Source organism: Agelaius phoeniceus, chromosome 14 (assembly GCF_051311805.1).
Source record: "Agelaius phoeniceus isolate bAgePho1 chromosome 14, bAgePho1.hap1, whole genome shotgun sequence".
Classification (NCBI taxonomy): domain Eukaryota; kingdom Metazoa; phylum Chordata; class Aves; order Passeriformes; family Icteridae; genus Agelaius; species Agelaius phoeniceus.
This window is the reverse complement of record NC_135278.1, coordinates 12,187,370-12,206,612: the sequence shown is the minus strand read 5'-3', so window position 1 is coordinate 12,206,612 and position 19,243 is coordinate 12,187,370. Positions and strand designations below refer to the sequence as shown.

The window sequence follows — 19,243 nt, the reverse complement described above, 5'->3', positions numbered from 1 at the left end:
GTTAGCACATTCCAAATCTGATAGGAGCTGGAACAACTGCACCACAATGGCAAACAGCAGCTCACACCTCGAACACCCAAGAGATAGATTTTTCATAGAAACTATTTAAATTCAGTCTGGCTCACTTACTTTTTTTTAATTAAGTAGAACATCTTTTATTGTGTTTTGTTGTCCAATTCCCTGTGAGAGCTTTCATCCACTTCTTTACATAAGTGTCCATCTTCTACTGTTCATACAATGAAAGGGCTTAAGGGGGCAATGAATACCCCAGAAGATCTCATGTATGTTTTGAAATGTGTCCCATCGTTAAACAAAACTCCATACCACTGAAATATTTATTTCTGTATCTCTGCAAATCCCCAGGTTCATGACAGCTGCACCTTGGAAAAGTATGAGACACCTACACATTTTAACGTGCTCTGGATGATGCTCCTAAGTGACTTTTAAAATCAAGATACTTCAGGTGTTCCCCATTTACAACAGCTTGTACTCCCTGAAATTAAGTCTCAGTGGCTCACTCAATACTTGCATTGCTTAGAGTACTTTAGGGCTTCTAATCCAGATAAGGTAAATATTGATTTCTTTGCATGGTTTTTCCTCAACCCAGCAGTAAAACTACAAATATCTGTACAAATATACATAAGAATTCTGAGGCAAACTCAGATTCTTTAAATCACAGCAAAGAGAAATGGAAAGCAATTTTGCTCAGAACTGTTGAGTGAGTCACGCCAAAAACAGAATCTTTCATTAATGTTAAAATTTTTCACCATTATTGCAGTTTAACACCAGACAGCAACTAAGCACCACACAGCCACCCAGTGGAATGTGTAAAAGAGAAAGTAAATGTGAGAATAGAATACCCTGTTGAGAAAAAGACAGTTTCATAGGAAAGCAAAAGTTGTACACACAAGCAAATCAAAACAAGGATCTCATTTCCCACTTTGCCAAGGCATGCAGATTCTCAGCATCCCCAGGACAGCAGGGCTGCATTACATGTACAGTGACTGGGGAAGGCAAACACCATCACTCCAAATGCCCCCCTTCCTCCTTCTCTCCCAGATTTCCATGCTGAGGATGAGGCCCCATGGTCTGGGACATCCCTGGGGTCAGTTGGGATCAGCTGTCCTGGCTGTGTCCCCTCCCAGCTCCTTGTGCAGCCCCAGCCTCTCGCTGCTGGGGTGGGCTGAGGGGCAGAGAAGGCTCAGCTCAGGGTAAACCCTGCTCAGCAGTAACAAAAACACCTCTGAGTTATCAGCACTGCATCCAGCACAAATCCAAACCACAGCCCCACACCAGCTACTGTAGAGAAAATTAACTCCACCCCACCTTCTCAAAATCCCACTATATCTAACCAACAGCAATGGCTCATACTGTCCACAAGACTATTGGTGATACTGGATGATATTGGAGGCTGAAGACATTTAATGGATACAGTTATGGTTAACAGAGAAGGGAAGTCATTATATAACCTGCAGAATATTATTAGCCTGTTTAGCAGTGATACCATTGTTCCTTGAAACTATTATTGGGCCAAACCCACGGTCATTCTGTGGTGTTGGTTCTGTATCATTGAGCCAGACCTGTTTCTCTTTTCCTGTAACTGTGTAAGACCACTAACATCTTTAACAACTACATAACCACTTACCTCTCTGATATTCCTCACTTGTCTCTCAGTAACTTGAAGACCAGACTTTGCACCCGTTCACAGCTGCAGGGTACCTGGGGGTGCTGGAGCTCTGGGCACTCCCACATGTGTGTGTGCAGTAACACTGCAGCCCATGGCAAAGACATAAAGCTAAATAGTGAAGTCCCCTTCAAACCAGGCTCCTCACCCTGCAGATGACTTTGCATAATGCTTCACTACAAAGTTTAAAAAAATTCTTCCCTGAGGAAGAATATTTCCAGAAATATTTCCAGAAAAACACATTGTCACAAGTGGCATTATGGAGTCCAAGAAAACACAGCATCTTTACAGAGTCAGAGCAAACTGCAGTAATCTGGGGTGTAGTAATCTCTGTTGCTATTCCTCTTCTCATCTCTAGAGTGCACATAATTTCCACCTATGAGATCAGTATCTTTGCACACCTAATGTAAATGTTGCATAAAATCTAGGGCCAAGCAGGCTAATGGATCACAAAATGAATGCATTTTCTGCTATTGGATCACAAACCTGAAGAAAAAGTAAGGGAAAGGGGAAAATACACCAAATACACCAAAGTAGTAGAAAGGGGAAGATACACCAAATGGCACAAAGGCCTGCAGGAAGTGACATAAAACTTAACTAATGTGAGGTAAATATTCCTAAGCTGTTCTTTCATGTGTATATGTAAAAATCAATCAACAGAGCATATACCTAACTGTATTTCACAATTCTGAATTCCCTCACTATTGGAAAGCTATGATAAAATCCAGCATTTAGCCTTGCTTTAGAAAGTTATTTGCTTCAGGTCTGTCTTTTGACCTAAGAAAACCTTTTACTTTCACACCACTTCGGGTCACATCAGAAATCTGACTTTATTCTGTCACAAGATGCTAAGTAAAACGAACACATTCCACTTCCCTCGCTGTCACAGGCAGTTTTTCCCCAAACTTTCTTCCCATTTCTACATGTGCCACAAGAGGGAGCGCAGAGCTCACCTTCCTGAAGCTCTGCCAAAGAAAAGGTAAACTGCTCGATGTAGTCACAAAGTGTGACCCGAGTCAGGCTACAAGTTGAGTGGTTTTGTACAGCACATTTTACAATTGTAAATGGGTAAACATCAGCTGTGTTTATTCTAAACATTATTCTAAACATTATTCTAAACAGACCCAGCTTTCCCAGAGATAATTTAGTAGCAAAGAGACCATTCCAATTTGATACATGAATAAATGATGCATAGAGAAGTGGTGATTTGTTGTCAAGGGCCAGAAAAGGAAGAAGGAATGTGGTCCTCCAAGTCTAGTGCAACATTCATAGTCAACCCCTAAAAAAAGCAATTTGAAAAAAAAGTAATTTTCACTCTAGGAATATGCAAACATGATAGAGGACTGACACCCCTCAGAAACAGTAAAATATGAACCCTTAAACAGAGATAAAAAATGGGGTTTTAGCCTATTATCTATCACTTTCTAAGAAAAAACAAATTAATACTTCATCCTTTTTACTTATTCTTGGTCTTCTGGGACCCTAGGTGCTACCTGTTTTTTGCTCCATAAATGTGGAGTCTAGAAACTTTGAGATGTTAAAACATACTTTTTTTTTTACCTTTTAGAAGAGAGGAGAGCCTCATTTAATTGTGACTCCAAAGGGATGGCTTTAGCAGATCCAGTAAATATTAATTTATCATAACTGCTAGAGGTACCTGTGCACCAAGGAGCTCTTCACTTTTTACCTGAAGGGTTTGAGAAATAGTGCACTACAGCAGTTGCTGGGAGAACACTCAGTGCAGTATGTTTGGGTCATTCCAGGTATCTTGCAACACTTTGATGTCACTTCAACAGGAACCTCTTACATGCCAGCCTTTCAAGAACTATCTATATCTATCTATCTATCTATCTATCTATCTATCTATCTATCTATCTATCTATCTATCACCTATCTGTCTATCTGTTATCTATCTATCTATCTATCACCTATCTATCTGTTATCTATCTATCTATCTATCTGTCTATCTCTCATCTATCTCTCTCCTTCAAAAATCAACTATATAAAGGGAAGACTGAGGCTCTCCATTTATTTGTCTGCATAAAATCAAAGGTCTGCAGAGAGTGAAGGAAGAGATCTGCAAGTGAGATTTCCAAGAGATTTGGATGGAGACACAAGAGAGGGACATCTGCTCCAGGCAGGTTGGTCAGAATGAGCACAGTGACAGCAGTGTCTGCCATCTCAACACAATGCCTTCTCCATAGTCAGCAACATTCCAATTCTTATCTTATTCTTCTTTCAACTAATATTTTATTGGTGCTTTTGAATATGCAGCACAGAAAGGGAAGCTGAATTGCCATGTACTGCACACACATCCTTTTCCAAGCAGTCACGTATGCCTAATCAGCAAAAAGCACTTACATTATTTTCACAAGTTATTAACTGAAATGGGAAACCAGCTTACTGTGATTCCATTACAAAAGAGTTACTGCACTCTGGTGCAGCTGGTATAATAAGTATCAATTGGCTTGAGAGAAACCAACTAAGGCTGTACCACAACATTCAGTCTTGCATTTCCCCAGTATTTACAGGATTGCCACACACAACCTAGATCTAATCCCATAAAATGAAAGAGAGGTGCTGATCTTCAAGTTTATGCAGATCTTCAGGCCTCTGTGTAAAACAGAAACAGAATGAGAAAACAGTTGTGTTAATAAGAATATGAACAATCCAAAGAGGTATACTGGCATTAAAGGTTTTCAGCACTTTTCATCTGCTTCCTTGGACATCAACCACAGTCAATGCAGAGCTCTCATCAGAATCACTTCTGCTTTATGCAAGTCTTGCACTTAATTCTCAAGTTGGCAGTTATTTTCCTTCTACAAGCCAATAAAGATCCATGCTGAGCTATCAAACCAACTCCTTGGACACACTCAATGTTGTTCATGGATTTGGTTTGTATGGAAGACAGAAGTAACAAAAGTTAGTCACTCCTGGCTCCTGGGAGATCCCATTGGAATTCCTGGGCATGCTTTCCAAGATGCAGGGGCTTCTCTTTGACTGTAGACACATGTGCAACTGTAACACATTTGTAAGTATAAAACAAACTTATCACTGGCTGTTTCACATCCAGGACATTCCTTATGAAGTTCTGACAGTTTCTTTAGTCAGAGGAAATTAGATCGCTCAAATCTCGTTTCCTGGAGTTCACAGCATTTGGTCCATAGGATGCATAGAATCATTGTTTTTCCCAACACAAATGAGTCCCTAGGCCTTTGAACACAATTAAGGTTGAATGTGGCAGCCTGAGCTTTAGAACTTAGGATCAGGATATGAATAGGGCAATAAACTAGGAAATGTCAAGAAAACACCATGTTAAAAAAAAAACCCACCTTCTGTAAATGTTACCAGAGTAATCTTTCACACAAGCACCTTACTTTTTCAAGAGTTAGCATCACAAAGTGCTGTCCCAAACGTTCTCATAGAGAATGCCACAGGAATAGTTTCACAAAGGTATTGCTCCAGGCCAAACCAAATGGTAGTGAAAGGAGTGAAGTCAAGGTCTGAGTCAAAGATGAGCCCTGCAGCAGAACAGAGAGACAGCAAGGTGTTCTGTCAGTACAAAGATAGAAGCACTAAAGCAGTCACACAGCCCCAGTGAGGTGAAAGGAGAGAAGGAAAAAACTGAAAAAAAAATGCCTGTGGGCTGTAATGCCAGGAGTAACCAAAAGATTTTTGAAAGGTCACAGAGTTAGGAAGCTTTTCTGCACTGACAGCCTCTATGTCTTCAGCTAGAATGTAAACTAATCCAGACTTGATATGAAGACAAACAACACAGAACTCCATCACTCTTTTTTCAAAACTTAGATATAAACATACAGATTTTTAAATCTTGGCCTTATTTCTAATCTAAATTTTTTTGGCTTCAGCTTTCAGCCTCTAGTTTTAGGTTTGGGGTTAGGTTAAATTCTTAACCCTTTCATGCTGCACTCTCTGTAAGACTCTAGAAAGTAGTATTTCATTCTCATCCCCCAAAATCAAGATCTCATTTTGTCATTTTGTCATCTCATTTATGACTGTCTCTATCAGTACACTACAGTAAGATCACTAAACTGCTGGAAGTCTCCCTGTGCAGGAAATCGTTTCCAGGCCTCCTGTTGAGGAACCATTGCTGTAACAGCACCGACAGCATCATTACAGCAGGAGTGGAATTAGAGATCTCCAGGAGAAAAGACTCAGTCTTGCATGGGTTTGTGCACTTTCCCTTCACCTGCTGGCACACGGTACTTTGCAAGGTCAGCCTTAAAAAGCTGAATTCAACAAGTGTAAGGTCATGAGGAGCAATAAAGGTGAACACTAGTGACTCCCTCACTCCTGGGTCTCAGCCGGCTCCCTCAGCCCTCACTGCAGACCCATCCTCACCTCTCGAGGAGCAATAAAGGTGAACACTTGTGACTCTTCTCCCTCACTCCTGGGTCTCAGCCGGCTCCCTCAGCCCTCACTGCGGACCCATCCTCACCTCTCGAGGAGCCGGGCTCGGCTCTCCCGCACCGCGGCGGGCACCGGCACAACTTCCCTGCAGCCGCTCCGAGCCCCCGAACGAGGCTTCCAAAAGTTACCGCCGGCCTGCGGGAGCGGAGGGAGCGGGAGGTACGGCCCCAGGGCAGTGAACGTCTCAGTGCCCGCCCGGGGGAGGTGGCCCGGCTCCTGCGCGGCGAGCGGGGCACGGCGCGTCCCACCCCCGGCCTTGACGCCACGCGTTAATGAAATGCTAATGCCGGGGCGCGGAGCCGGGCGCTGCCCGCGCCCATAAAACGCGGCGCGGCGCGGGGGCCCTGCCCGCAGCCATGCAGAGCGCGGCCCCCGCCGCCCCGCCGGCCCTGCACCTCCTCACCTCCTACTTCATCGACAGCATCCTGGGCCGGGGCCCCGCCGCGGGCCGGCACGGTGAGGGGCGGCGGGGAGGGTGGCACGGTGAGAGGTGGCCCGGCGAGGGGCGGCGGGGTCGCTGCACGCCCGCCCGCCCCGGTAACTCCGCGGTTGTCTCTCTCAGGCGCGGAACGCGCGGAGACGCCGCGGCCCGGCCGAGCGCGCAGCCCCGCGGAGGAGCCGCAGGCGGAGGAGCGCGAGGAGCGCCCGCCCGGCTCCGAGGCACCGGGCCCGGTGAAGAGGAAGCAGCGGCGGTACCGCACCACATTCAGCACGTTCCAGCTGGAGGAGCTGGAGCGCGCCTTCTGCAAGTCCCACTACCCCGACGTGTTCACCAGGTAGCGGCGGGAGGGGCGGGCCTGGCCGCGCCGGGGCGGCGGGCGAGCTCCGGCTCTAACTGAGTGCTCTTCCCGCAGAGAGGAGCTGGCCCTGCGCCTTGACTTGACGGAAGCCCGGGTGCAGGTGAGTGCCGGAGGGGACGAGGGGCAGGAGAGGGTTGAACACAGCGCGTTTTCCTTCTGGTTCCGCCGGGCGAGAGCGGAACAGCGGCGGCGCCGGGCGCGCGTCCTGTCCGCGGCCGGTGGTGCTGAAGGGAGGGAGGACGAGCCCTGGCGGGGAAGCGGCGGCTCAGGGACATTCCCCGGTTGTGCTTCTCTCCCGCTTGTGCTGACGCCCTCATGGGTCGAAAGGCAGGAATAAAAAAGCATAAATTAAGTTGTTTACAGAAAATGAGGGGTTCTGTGGGGCATTCAAAGTTATTTACTGAGGCTGCAGAGTTAACACCCTTCTCTTGATCTAACTTAGCTCAATAAAATTAAAAACGCTTCTAAATGACTGGTTAAAACAAATGAAAGATGAATTTGACATTCATAAATGACAGTAAGGTCCAGGAGAATTTTCTGCCCAGCTGGGCTGTGATTGCAGCAATGCCTGTAGAACTTCAGCATGCTTAGACAGACACTAATCCCTTGTAGGCTGCAGTTTGCTTAAACTACAAACTACTCTGAGTAACTTTTCCTGACTCTATGCACTCCTGCTTAACAATATCTCTTAAAAACGCTTTCCTTTATATTCATCTCTTGATAAACTAGAAATCTCCTTTTTATACAGAAATTATAGCCTAAAAAAATATTTCAAAAGGTGTGAAGGCTTTCAAGTATTTATAAGCTGCAAATGACAATTGTACTAAATTTGGCTTGTGCTGTAGATCAGATATTGACTGTTCCAGCACAACTCTGGGTATGTGCCTACTTGTGAAAGACTGAGAATTGGTGCAGCTGCTCAGTGTGACAGTCCTGCTTACTGCTGCATAGCTTTGATACTGTTAATGCCAGATCCTTGTTTGTATACTTTGTCATTACTCCAGTCACTGGATCTGCGATGGTTCACACCACAGTTACAGTTTGTAAAACTGTAACTTTTTTAGCTTTTTAATATGCACCATCTTCAAAAAAGGCATTAGAAGTATGAATGATACTTTATTATTGACTCAAAGAATACCTAGATGAGCTTTTCAGCTCCCTTTTGTGGACTTGGGGGAAATTATGTACCCTCCACTCTTCCTAACACCAACAATAACTAAAACCTCCAGTCACTGACATGCCCCTGTCTCTGACAATTGCATGTGGCATCTAACAGAGAAAAAGACATGGGTGAAAAGTTGTTACTTTAACTGTTACTGTCAAATTCCCTTTATGGGGTACATACTCTTTAGACCTTGTGAAGGAATGGTGCAATGGGATATGGCAAAGAGGAACTCATCTCCTCTTAACTCATCTAGGAAAAAAAAAAGATAAAACAAAACAAAACAAAAACATTTGTGTTTGATGTAGCCAAAAAAGAATTAACAAGAAAATTAACAAGAGTTGATGCATCCCCAGGGGATGGAAGGAGCAGCAAAGAGTTGTTCCTGGTATGTCTTTACCTCCTGAGTCTGTTAGGTCATAACACAAGTGTCCTGAGCATGTAGCATGGAGTCAGCACAGTTGTTTAGTGTGAGCTTGCAGTGCACAGAGCCAAGCCCCAGTTCCTGTCCTGTGGGAAACTGGGCTCAGCCTGGAGGGAAGGGGATGGGTAGGAATAACAGTGATGTACTGTACTTAAACTACCATAATTACCAAATACTTGACCATGCTCACAGTTGCCCTGCAATGCATCCCGTGTGAAATGAAGACTTGCAACCCTCTCCCATGGTACCTGGCTAAATCGGCTGACATGGAAAGTGGCATCTCTTTACTTAGTCAAGTGTAAACTCAAGAAATTAATCTTACCCAATGTAGTCAGAACATTTCTTCACCTCAGTGTGTTTTACAAATGGAGCTTTGCTTCTCTAGGGAGAAATCAGCTGAAATGGGTACCAGCCACTGCATTGCTCCTCCTTTTGAGTCTTACATGAAAATGAACAAATAAGAAAAATAATTGCATGAATATATGCTCATTCCATCATCATTTCAAAGAGATCTCCCTCATCCAACACCCCCCTTATTTACTTTTATAGAATAAGGGAGAATTCCTTCCCAAATTCCTTCCCAATAAGACTCCTCACTTTGGGAAAGATGCAGTCAGAGAGTCTGCAAAGCCTTTTCATAACCTGGAGCCACGTTGGGATTGCTCTTCAATAGCATTTGCATCTGTCGTTGCTACTCATGTTTCTCATTATTCATATTGTTAGGATGGGAAGAAAATAAGAAAAAGTTAAAGGAATCTTTTATCTTGTTTAACATGAGGGGTAAAAGGTTTCATGGGTATTTCATTGCCATAAACTGCATCAGTTTTAAAACATTGGCTTATAGATATAATTGATCAAGAAATCCTTGTCATATTTTCTCATTACAATCCTCTTATTCATTTACAGCAGAAACATGATACAGTTATGCACATCTATGTATCTTTCTAGCATCATTAGGTATTACATCAATTAAATAGGATACATTTTTACAGAAAATTGCAGCAAGAAAGCAATCAAATTTTACCTGCTCACATTTTCCTTTGTAAAAGACATGAATCTCTTGTCAGATATGCATGATGCTACTAATTGCAAATATAATCCGGGTAATATTTAGCATGCAATCCAAAACTTAATGATTTAAAACTCATTCTTGTGTATTAAGTAATACTTTTTTCTAGAGTATTTTGCCATTGATATTACAGTCATAAAAATCTTAAGACTGGTATAGCAATTTCTGTTATGGTTTGTCACTTCAGCAGTGTCTGAAAATAGAATAAAGGCAAGGCTTTTATTGGAAGTAAAGGAAAACTGCTTAACAAATGGTTCAAGATGACTAATCTGAATGTTAAGGACTATAATGTGTGCAGTAAATTTTGAAAGCTGTTTGTCATGTCAGTCTAAGGTATGAGGTATTGGTCTACTCCTCTTACCACTTGAACTGATGGGTTTGTACCAATAAGGAGTGGAAAGTCAGCTTTTTTTCTAACCATAATTATTAGATATCTATGCTGGTATTTCCTCCCAGTTTGAGAAATACGAAATCTGAGAGACAATTAAATTTTGGAGTTAAGCCCAAATTACCTGTAACATTAAAAAAAAAATTTTGTAGTCAAAGTGCATGTCTGAACAATCAAATGGATTTGCTTTAGGATGGAGAAAGCAGAAAAGCAGACATTTAATTTTGTGTTAGGCTTCTTTATGAAGAACAGATTGAAGAACAGTGCTACCATTTAGTAAGGACATGAACACCCTTGCAGCCTTTATCCTTTTTAGGAAAGGCTGAATCTGCAAATCTCAGTGTGAGACAGTTATTGCCTTTTCAACTGGATATTTTTCATAGAAAACACTAAAGCCTTTGAGTTGGTAGTCTTCTCCTGTGAGATCTTAGGTAAGCTCCACTTACAAATATTTGGGATTACTGGTTAACAGGGATTTAAATTAATCTGATCCCAGTAATTTAGTTTTCCTTACCAGACCCCTATGTTGGACTAATACTGATGGAGTATCTAGTCATGCCATGCAGGCATAGCTGCCTGGTATTTCTTAGGTTCAGATATCCCTTTGTAAGACATCTGACTATTGAAAGCTGATGGTTGCTGGAGGAAAAACCAAAGAATGAGTCTTGCCACTCAAGAATTTCAAGTATCAACTTCAAAATTTTGATGTTCTGATTTTCTGTTGAGTGCACCTCCCTCTGCCAACTGCCTGTGAGCGAGACAGTTCTGTGTTACACACTCAACCTGAGGGGTGTAAATGCCTCTGCCAGAACAGCAGCTTTCCAGTGTAAATATACTGCCTGCAATGGAAGGACTGGCACAGTATTTCTTCAGATGGATCCTGAGAACGCAGAGCAAGTGCTTTGAAAGAGTCAATTGTGTCTCTGTCAATTGACAGAGAGAAACAACATCAGGCTCAGGACAGCAAGGCTGGGGTGTGCTGCAGCCTTGTTTGGGGATCAGCACCCCAGTGTGTGCAGGGCTTTTCTCCCAAACACAATTCATGACATTCAAGCATCTGAAGGTAAGTTACACTGCTGGAAATGGTCATAGGGCATGGCTGAGGTAAAGCAAGCTGGTTTTTAACCTCAAAAACCTGGTTTTTTAAATAATGTAGATGCTATTTAAAACTTTTGCAAAACAACTTTTGTACTGTATTATAATTGCCACCTCTTGAATGGCTTTGTTGAAATTTAACTTTCAATAAATAGGTTATGAAAGGAAGAATGATCATTTTTAATAATTGCTCTTGCATTTCAGTTTAACATATGACAATGGCTTTAAAACCTTCGTGACTCTTCAGTCAAAGAGTAGTCAAATTTACAGTATTGAAAAGTGATTTATTTTGTAATAAACCCACTAAGGCCTTTATGAAAAGATCTTTTCTATTAAAGAAGTGGGGTTTGCTTAAACAGTAATTATTTTGCCATATCAATATGTGCTGTAGTATCTGGTAAGACAAACTGCAGAGTAAGTTCAGCTAATGCCTTTATAATTTCTTGTTCAAGGTCTGGTTCCAAAACAGAAGGGCAAAGTGGAGGAAACGTGAAAAAAATGAAATTCTGGGGACTGTTCCAGGAATCTCCTTAACGCACCCTCTTGGTCTGTTTTTGGATGTTCCACTGAGCCATTCTCCCCTCCTAGATCACACATGGAGGTCAATGCCTCTTTCAACACTGGCTGTGCCGTCCATGTCCCCAGCTTTTAGTCCTTCAGCCTTAGGGCCATTTGGCCTCAGCAGTCTTACCTGGACTTCTCTCTTCAGAAATCCTATATTAAATCCACATTTTGGAAGGTATAGAATAATTTTCTTTTTTTCCTAAATCTCAAAACTGTTAAAAATGCTGCTTTTATATTATTTTGCTACTCACACGTTCTCAATAAACTTACTAAAATGGGTTAGTTCCTGTGTAGGATCACTTGATTAGGAACAGCTAGATTTGGGTTTAGGTCATGCTAATAAAATCTTAATAGGTAATTGCTTTTTGAAGACAAATTGTGCATACTTACTGCAATTTTGGTCTCACTGAACTCTAGCCTTCATACAGACTGCTGAGACCTGTGTGGCCACAGCTCCATCCTTCTCTCTCACTCTCTCTCAAGTATAAATATATTATATATAAAATACATAAATACATTATATATTATATGTAAGTATATATATATATATATATATAAATAAAAGACAGCATCCTTGCTGAAATTAGAGCTTGTATCTTAGTACTACATTAACAGACAAACAAATGCTTTTCACATGAAATCAATTGATCTGAACAAATTGTCTGCATAAACAGCTATATAAATTGGCCTTTTTATGAGATGGTTTATTGCTTTCACAGAACAGGCTGATCTACAGCATCCAACGTTTGTTTAGAAAGGATTTAGTATGAGGGGTTCAGCAAATGGTTGCTGGTTTAGATATCTGCATGCCATGTATAAACATGTCTTGCCTATTTTATTTAAAAGTGCTTTGGTTTTTTATTTAGGGTGGGATTTTCTGCTTGGGTTTTTTTTGGGTTTTTTGTGGGTTTTTTTAAGGGCAAGACACTATACTGCAAAATGAAGCTAAAAATGTACATTTGGAAAAAATTGGAAATTTTGGAACTTTTTTCTCTAATACTTTGTTGGGGGGAAAATGCAATTCAGTATTTGTTCTCCAAAACAATTCTTAATTTGGGTAATATTGACTTCTTTCAAATACAGGTTTCTCAATGCTTTAAATCCTCTCGTGACAACAGCTTCAGTACTAATGAAAGCTCCTGGACCCCCGTCAGACCCTGTTCTCACTGCCTTCACTGATCCAGCAGCAGTTGAAAGGAAAACGTCAAACATTGCAGCACTAAGACTCAAAGCGAAAGAACATTCAGCACAAATCCCTCAATTAAACCTCATCTCCAGTCTTACAAACACTAACAAAGAACTTTGTTAGGAGCTCTCCCACAGACTACAGCCACGGAGGGGAAAGTGAATGCCTTCTCCAATAAGTAGCTCTCATTAGAGAGACACATTTAAAAAAAGAAAACACACACACACACAGAGCTGTATTTCCTGCAGCTTCAGTAACAGACTGAAAGGAAATAAACCTGCTAAATATTGTTTTCCTTCATTACAACATGAAATCAGCTAGTAAATTAGTTTGTATAATTTCTTGCACTGCAGAAACAGAAGCAGGAACTATCTCATCTGTGTAAATCAGGCTAGCATGTATCTGAAGCTTTGAAATCACCGAACTCACCAGAAGCTAGTCCAAAGGCTCAAAATTCTTTGTAGGAATAACCACTTTTCTAAGCGATTCTTAACTTCTCAGGAGGAACTCTTATATGCAGTACTTGAGAATCAGTACACAGTTATTAACTTGGAGACCATGCTTCATGTTGAAGTGCAAATGCCAGTGAAATATTGCATTCTAGACAGACTTAGCAGGAACAAGATGGGGACTATTTTCAGTATGGGCTTTTGATTCAGAATTAGGTTTGTGTAAAGAGTACCTTGTTTCAAATTTTAAAAAAGTTTGCTTTATCAGGGTGTCAATGTCTTAACTAAGAAAGTTTAACCTCTGTACATGAACTGTATTCTGTGAAAGTAGGTTAGCAGTGTGCAGTAAATTGTCTGTAGGTCTCTGTGTATGTATATATATGTCAATCAGTAACTTATAGCTGTAAATATGAGGTTGCTGAATACTTTTAGCAAGATTTCTGGCACACCTTACCAGACCAGTAAGTTAACAGATTACTTGTATATTTTGAGACATTTCATGCCTTGAGTAGTTTCAGAATGTAAATGAGTACTCAATGTGTTCAATTCTTCCTTGGACCAATGCTGAAATGAGTGAAAACAGAGGCCTTACTGAGCAGGAGTCTGCACTCCATCACAATCCTGGACTCCATTACAGGTCATTTTAAAATCTTTGCTGAACTTCCCCATCCAGGACATGGGACTGAGAACAACTTTCCACAGGTCTGATGCTTTAGTGTAAAGTGAGGATATGTAGCATCCTCCTGGTGCTGTAGTGAAAAGCAAGGACAGGTCATCATATGCTCCTTTGGCAGCTCACTCGCCTACCTCACAGGGCTGTTGTGAGGACTCATTAAACAAACACACTGTGCAAATGGGAGAGTGATACAAGTGCTAATATTTGCTTCACAGCAACAAAAGAAAGGCCAACAATTGGCTGCACATGGAGATCACCTTTTCCACACCAGAAGCAGAGGTCCAAGCAAAATCTGTTCCTGCGGTTGATGGGACAGCATGGAACTCCTGCACTGATGCTGCCTGTTTTCTCAAAACTGTCCTCAAACACATTTACACTGAAAATATTTTGTGTATTTCAGAACTTCTTTCTCAAGGCAGCTCTAGGCCTACTCTTAAGACTACACAGTTGAGTTTTCAGCTAGAGTTTGAGGTGCAGAGCTCCAGCTACATCGCTGCTGCTTCTGGCGACTGCACCAAGCTTGTACTTAGCTCCAGGACAGAGAAGGAAGTTTGCTGGGTCAAAGACAAATACTCATCACTTTCCACTAGAGGGGAAGTATTTCTGTTGGGTTCATAGACCTCACTGGGAGCACAGGCAGGAGGAGATGGTGGTATCTCAGCTGTTGGGAAAAGCCAGCTCCCTGATGGAGTTACAGCAGGGCTGTACTGTGTGTCAAGCAGCAGGAGACTGCGGAAGTGAAGCAAGCAGGACCTCTCACACAAAGTTTAAGTGTGTTTCTCCCACAAGAGCTATTTGCTTCCACCAGTCCACTCTCATGGCCCAGGCTGCCAACTGGCAGCACAACACTCAAGTGTTGAGTTTGTTCCAAATAAACCTTTTAAGTAGGTTAAAGCCTTGAAAACTGTCATTACACAACTCCTGTTCTGTACAAGCTTCTGTGGTATCGTTCCTTGCCACAAGTGTCTCTCTCTTGCAATGCAGAGGTTCTGCAGAAAAGGAGACTCACTGTTTCATTTAAAGTATCAGAAACTGTCCTGCCTTTGCCATAAGTCATTAAGAAAAGAACTCTGCAATAATAATAAAACCTGGGTATTTTTGCCCAACTTATATTAATGGACAAGTTACCAGAAGCAGCATGTGAAAAATAAGAGCTGAAGGCTGATGTAATACATTGCATGAAATACTAGGTCCTGTGTTATCAACAAAATCTTCATCACTGACCACGGGGCTTATCTCACTCAGATATGGGGGAATCAAAATCACAAGCTAAATTTCAGCAGTTACATCAGAGATAACATTTATCTATCAACAAAGCTTTTCCAATAGTTATGGTTAGAAATAATTTCATGGACAGCAATTAAACACACAGAGGCAAGTAACTTCACTCATGTGCCAGAGCTGGGAGCTGCTACCTCCACCCAGCACACTGAGCCACTTCGGCACCAGCATGGGAACTGCAGGCTTGGACAGCAGGGCTGGCTCCCAAGCCTTGCCAGTCTGGGTGCTGCTCTGTCCTCATTCTCCTTACAAGAGGGCACGCTTCTCCAAGACATCCTCCTCTGCTGCTGAGAGCACAGCCTGCTGGGTGCCACTCCCTGCCAGCTCTGAACTCTTCCCAGTGCCACACTGGGGCCAGGACTGTCTCCTTTGGTGTACACTCCTGCGTGGCTCTGCAGCTCCAAGCTACTGTGCCCAATTTGACAGATGGCAGAACAGCAAAGGTAAGTGCATTGCCTGTTCTGTTCCTGGTTAAGGAAGAGCTGTCAGCCCTGTGCCATCTGGGCAGAAACCACTGTCGGCAATCATCAGCAGTTCCCAATGGGTACAGCTAGAGAACACAGCTTCCTGATGTTTCATCTGGGTTTACATTGAAATGAAGAGTTTTTCTTTAAGGTGATTTCATTTTTTCTGCTTTAACGAGTCCTTCCAAGAAACGTCCATCCTTCCATGTGACTTGAAATCCAGCTGTGAGAGCTAATGGTATTATGAAAATAAATATGCAGGGAAACACTTGAAATCAGCTTAGGAACCACAGAGTGCTCATAACCAAAACTCAGAAAGTTTTATGTGTTAATTATTACTACCTTAAAATGAAATATCACACCAAGGGAAGAAGGCTTATTTATTCAATTTGTTTAAATTTTAAATAAAGAGGCTTAATTACCAGTTTCTATGGATATAGTACTAAAATTACATTTCAAAAAATTTTGAGAGCTATTAATTGAAAAACCTTCCGCCTAGTGTCATAGTTGCACACAGGGTCAACTATTTGCTATTAATCCAGCAGGGACATTTGCTCTCCTAGTCTTTCTCAGGGCAATGGGGTCTGCAGCCTCCCATATCCTGAAAAGTCAGCCATTTTACAGAGTGTGTCTCACACTAAACATAGCAATTATTTCCTGACATTTTATCTTGACTTGTGCAATAAATTATTTAGTCCTAATTTAGGCAAAGCGTGCACCGACCTGGACTGAGACTGCAGGATATGTGCCTATGCCTCTCTTCTGAATAAAGAAAGGTTGCAGCCTAAATCTTCTCTGGGTGACATCAAGATTGTTTCCTGGCATAGATTTCAACTCAAGCAGACCTGAAGCCCTGGTTGTTTTATTGGGTTTATCTGATTTTCCTGAAAGCAAAAACATATGGGAGGATTTCCAAAGCCACAGATAAATTTGAATACAATCCTACCCCAGCCATCTTCTACAACTACTGAGGAAAAAACTTTTCAAATTAAACCTCTTGACTTTCCCCTCCACATCACATTTTGAGGTGATTTGCTGGAAGATCCTGCAAACATATTAGTATCTCTTCAGAAAACATTGATAAATATTTCTATTGGAGGACTCACATTTGGCTAAATTGTCAATTTTTTTCAGTTTGTTTTCTGGTTCAAGTTCAGTTCTGGTGCCATAGGATGTTGGATAAATTTCCGTATTTCCAGTGACATTATATCATCAGAACCTTGCCTACAAAGAGTGAATGATTTTGTTGGGGCAAAAAAAAAAAGGAGAATAATAGGCCAGGTGTTTGAAGAAAAGACAAAGAAACAAGCACAGTAGGGTGTTCTGACTCACAAATCTGTATTGAGAAAGAAGTATTCATGAAGAAAATTAATTTAAGAAGTATGTAGTTCAGGTTTTGAGCCCATAAGTTCCTTTCAAAAACAGATTAGTGATTAAAAACTTTTTTAGTCTAGCAATCTCTTAAACAATTAGCACAGTAATTGGAAAGGGACTACAAATTCAAATCTAGATGGACATAAAAGACTTTCCCCATAGAGCTTTGCCTTGGTTTTGTGGGTAACTGGCATGCACCTGCCTTTACCATCAGTGGGACTGAAATACTGAAAAAGTGCTCTGAATAGGGATACAAATGCCCCAAACAGTAATGCCATACAAATTACTTAATTAATGTAAAGTAGAAGTAATTGTATTGATTATGAATGTGTGAGTGACTCCTTTATTTCAGGTTATATGAGATGTAAGCCACCAGCTTTCAATGGGGTCCTTGCTGCAAATTTGCCATCCATAGAGTGGGATGTTACTTTTTTCCTTAGCTTGAGCAATAAGTACAATGCACTGCCATTTGGAAACAGAGATCTGCTGAATTTAAGCTAAACCAGGTAAATAAGGATTTCTCTCCTCCAGCCAGGTAGTAGTTTTGCTCTGCTTGTTCATCCTGTGAAAGATGAAAGATGCCTGAAATCAAAGGAAAGGGGACATAAGGGAGAAACATCCCCAAACTTCAGGTGTTTTTCCTCAAAGTAGAACCTTTTTTTTCCCCTTTTTGATATTATTGTCATAAAACACCATGGATCACCAGATAAAACCTACACTGCCAAAAGAAGAGAAAAAGCAAGGAGGGAGGAAGAGATTGTGCACAGTGTCCCTAGCAATATAATTACCTAACAGCAAAAGTCTGACCTATGGCTTCCCAGGAAGCCGTATGAGTGCACATGTGGGGAGTGCCTGTGATAATACACACACACCTGTACTTCACTTACTGCAGCTGCACTGCCAGCCCAAAAGACACAAAAGGCAGCTAAGGACAGGGCATTTCCATAGACCTTATAGTCCAGCAGTTCTACACATGGATTCTTCAGAAATGGAGCTAGTGGGTTGTGTCACAGCCTGCCCTGATTTTGGATATCCCTCCTGCCCCATCCAGGCCTGAGAACAGGGCTGTCCTTGCTGCAGGTGGAGGAGCCACAGCACAAGGCAGCTCAGGCATGACTTCACAGCAGCTGCTTCTCTTCTCAACCTCTGGTCAAACTGTCCTTACCAATTAACTACTGAGTTTACCAAAAAATGGGAGGAAAACCTGGAAAGAACATCATATTCTCTATTAACTTCCTTTGTTGGCTGCAGCAATGTTTCCTATACTTCACCTGGAGAATTGCTCTGTCCTGGCTGGTGGGAAGCCACTGGAAGATTGGGATGATCTTGCAAAGTCACACTGGTTGAGTAACAAAACTTTTACATTAAAAATATAACTGAATGGAGGATTGCTGGTTTGGTTTGATTGGGTTGTTGGTGGGTTTCTTTATTTTATAAAAACTACCTTATCAGAAATGACCTGCAGAAAAACTAGGACAAAATATCTGATGTTACAGATAAAAACTTCAGCCTTTGGTCTGAGCAGCATAGTGACATTATTGTGAACTAAAGCAGAAGCAAACAAGACAGCTTGAATTACAGTTTCATCTGGTTCAAAAGGGTTGCTAGTGAAATGTATTTAAGGGATCTGCTAAAGAAAAGAATACATTGCATTTTGTAAGTACCCAGTCACAGCTAGAGATTTTGACAAAAGTTGACTTTCACACGCAATTAAACACAATAATTTCAGTTTTCTAGTTTCATAGAAGCTGATCCACAGACTGCCCTATCTCCAGGGTTATTTTGTACTGATAAAAAATCACGGGATTAATGTTTGTGAAAGAAGACAAGAAAGGACAGCATTATTATAGCCTTATTTTCTATATATCCCAAAGTGAATATAGGAAAAGAAGTGAAGCAGGCTAAAATGTTAATGTATGAGAAGAGCCTGGAGCCACTCTCATCAGTAAGTTATCAGAACACCTCAGTCTTACCTCTGTTTGTGCTCTCTCAAACTGAACTAGTAGAGAAGTTGCTGACAGCAGCAATAAAGTTTGCAGGTGATGTTTGGCACTGTGTACATTCAGCTTCTTTGTACAGAGCTGAGCAAAGAGAAAGCAAAGCAGTGAGGGGGCTATGTTTGGAGAACACAGGAGCAAATGGGAGAGATTCTTACTTGCTTCCCAGCTCAACAGCAGGGTTTCTGCTTTGGGACTG

At 41.7% G+C, this 19,243-nt stretch overlaps 1 protein-coding gene and 1 long non-coding RNA gene across 6 annotated transcripts; one reads left to right on the top strand and one right to left on the bottom strand.

The window, feature by feature from the left end:
• Nucleotides 1-190: 190 nt before the first annotated feature.
• Nucleotides 191-19,243, bottom strand: LOC143695214 (uncharacterized). Of its 4 annotated transcripts, none has more exons than XR_013184270.1 (5): nt 19,203-19,243; nt 19,021-19,128; nt 6,519-8,939; nt 5,062-5,205; nt 191-4,297 (listed from the first exon to the last, which is right to left on the bottom strand). It is a non-coding gene; the product is annotated as an uncharacterized LOC143695214 (long non-coding RNA). The 4 variants fall into 4 exon arrangements; XR_013184271.1 differs by lacking the exon at nt 19,203-19,243 and having other exon boundaries at nt 6,519-7,227; nt 8,824-8,939; nt 19,021-19,186; XR_013184272.1 differs by lacking the exon at nt 19,203-19,243 and having other exon boundaries at nt 6,144-8,939; nt 19,021-19,186.
• ESX1 (ESX homeobox 1) lies at nt 6,438-14,106 on the top strand. Of its 2 annotated transcripts, none has more exons than XM_054641719.2 (5): nt 6,438-6,571; nt 6,678-6,891; nt 6,970-7,015; nt 11,506-11,792; nt 12,701-14,106. In XM_054641719.2, exons 1-5 carry the CDS (start codon nt 6,472-6,474, stop codon nt 12,924-12,926), a joined length of 873 nt encoding a protein of 290 aa, XP_054497694.2. In that variant the 5' UTR covers nt 6,438-6,471; the 3' UTR covers nt 12,927-14,106. The 2 variants fall into 2 exon arrangements, with proteins under 2 accessions (XP_054497694.2, XP_077042119.1); XM_077186004.1 differs by having other exon boundaries at nt 6,470-6,598.

Excerpts from the sequence above, each read along its gene's own strand:
- ESX1 (XM_077186004.1), top strand. The coding sequence starts at position 6,472 with ATGCAGAGCGCGGCCCCCGCCGCCCCGCCGGCCCTGCACCTCCTCACC. Across the intron at positions 7,016-11,505 it reads TGACGGAAGCCCGGGTGCAG|GTCTGGTTCCAAAACAGAAG; the intron begins GTGAGTGCCGGA and ends TTCTTGTTCAAG. Across the intron at positions 11,793-12,700 it reads TTAAATCCACATTTTGGAAG|GTTTCTCAATGCTTTAAATC; the intron begins GTATAGAATAAT and ends TTTCAAATACAG.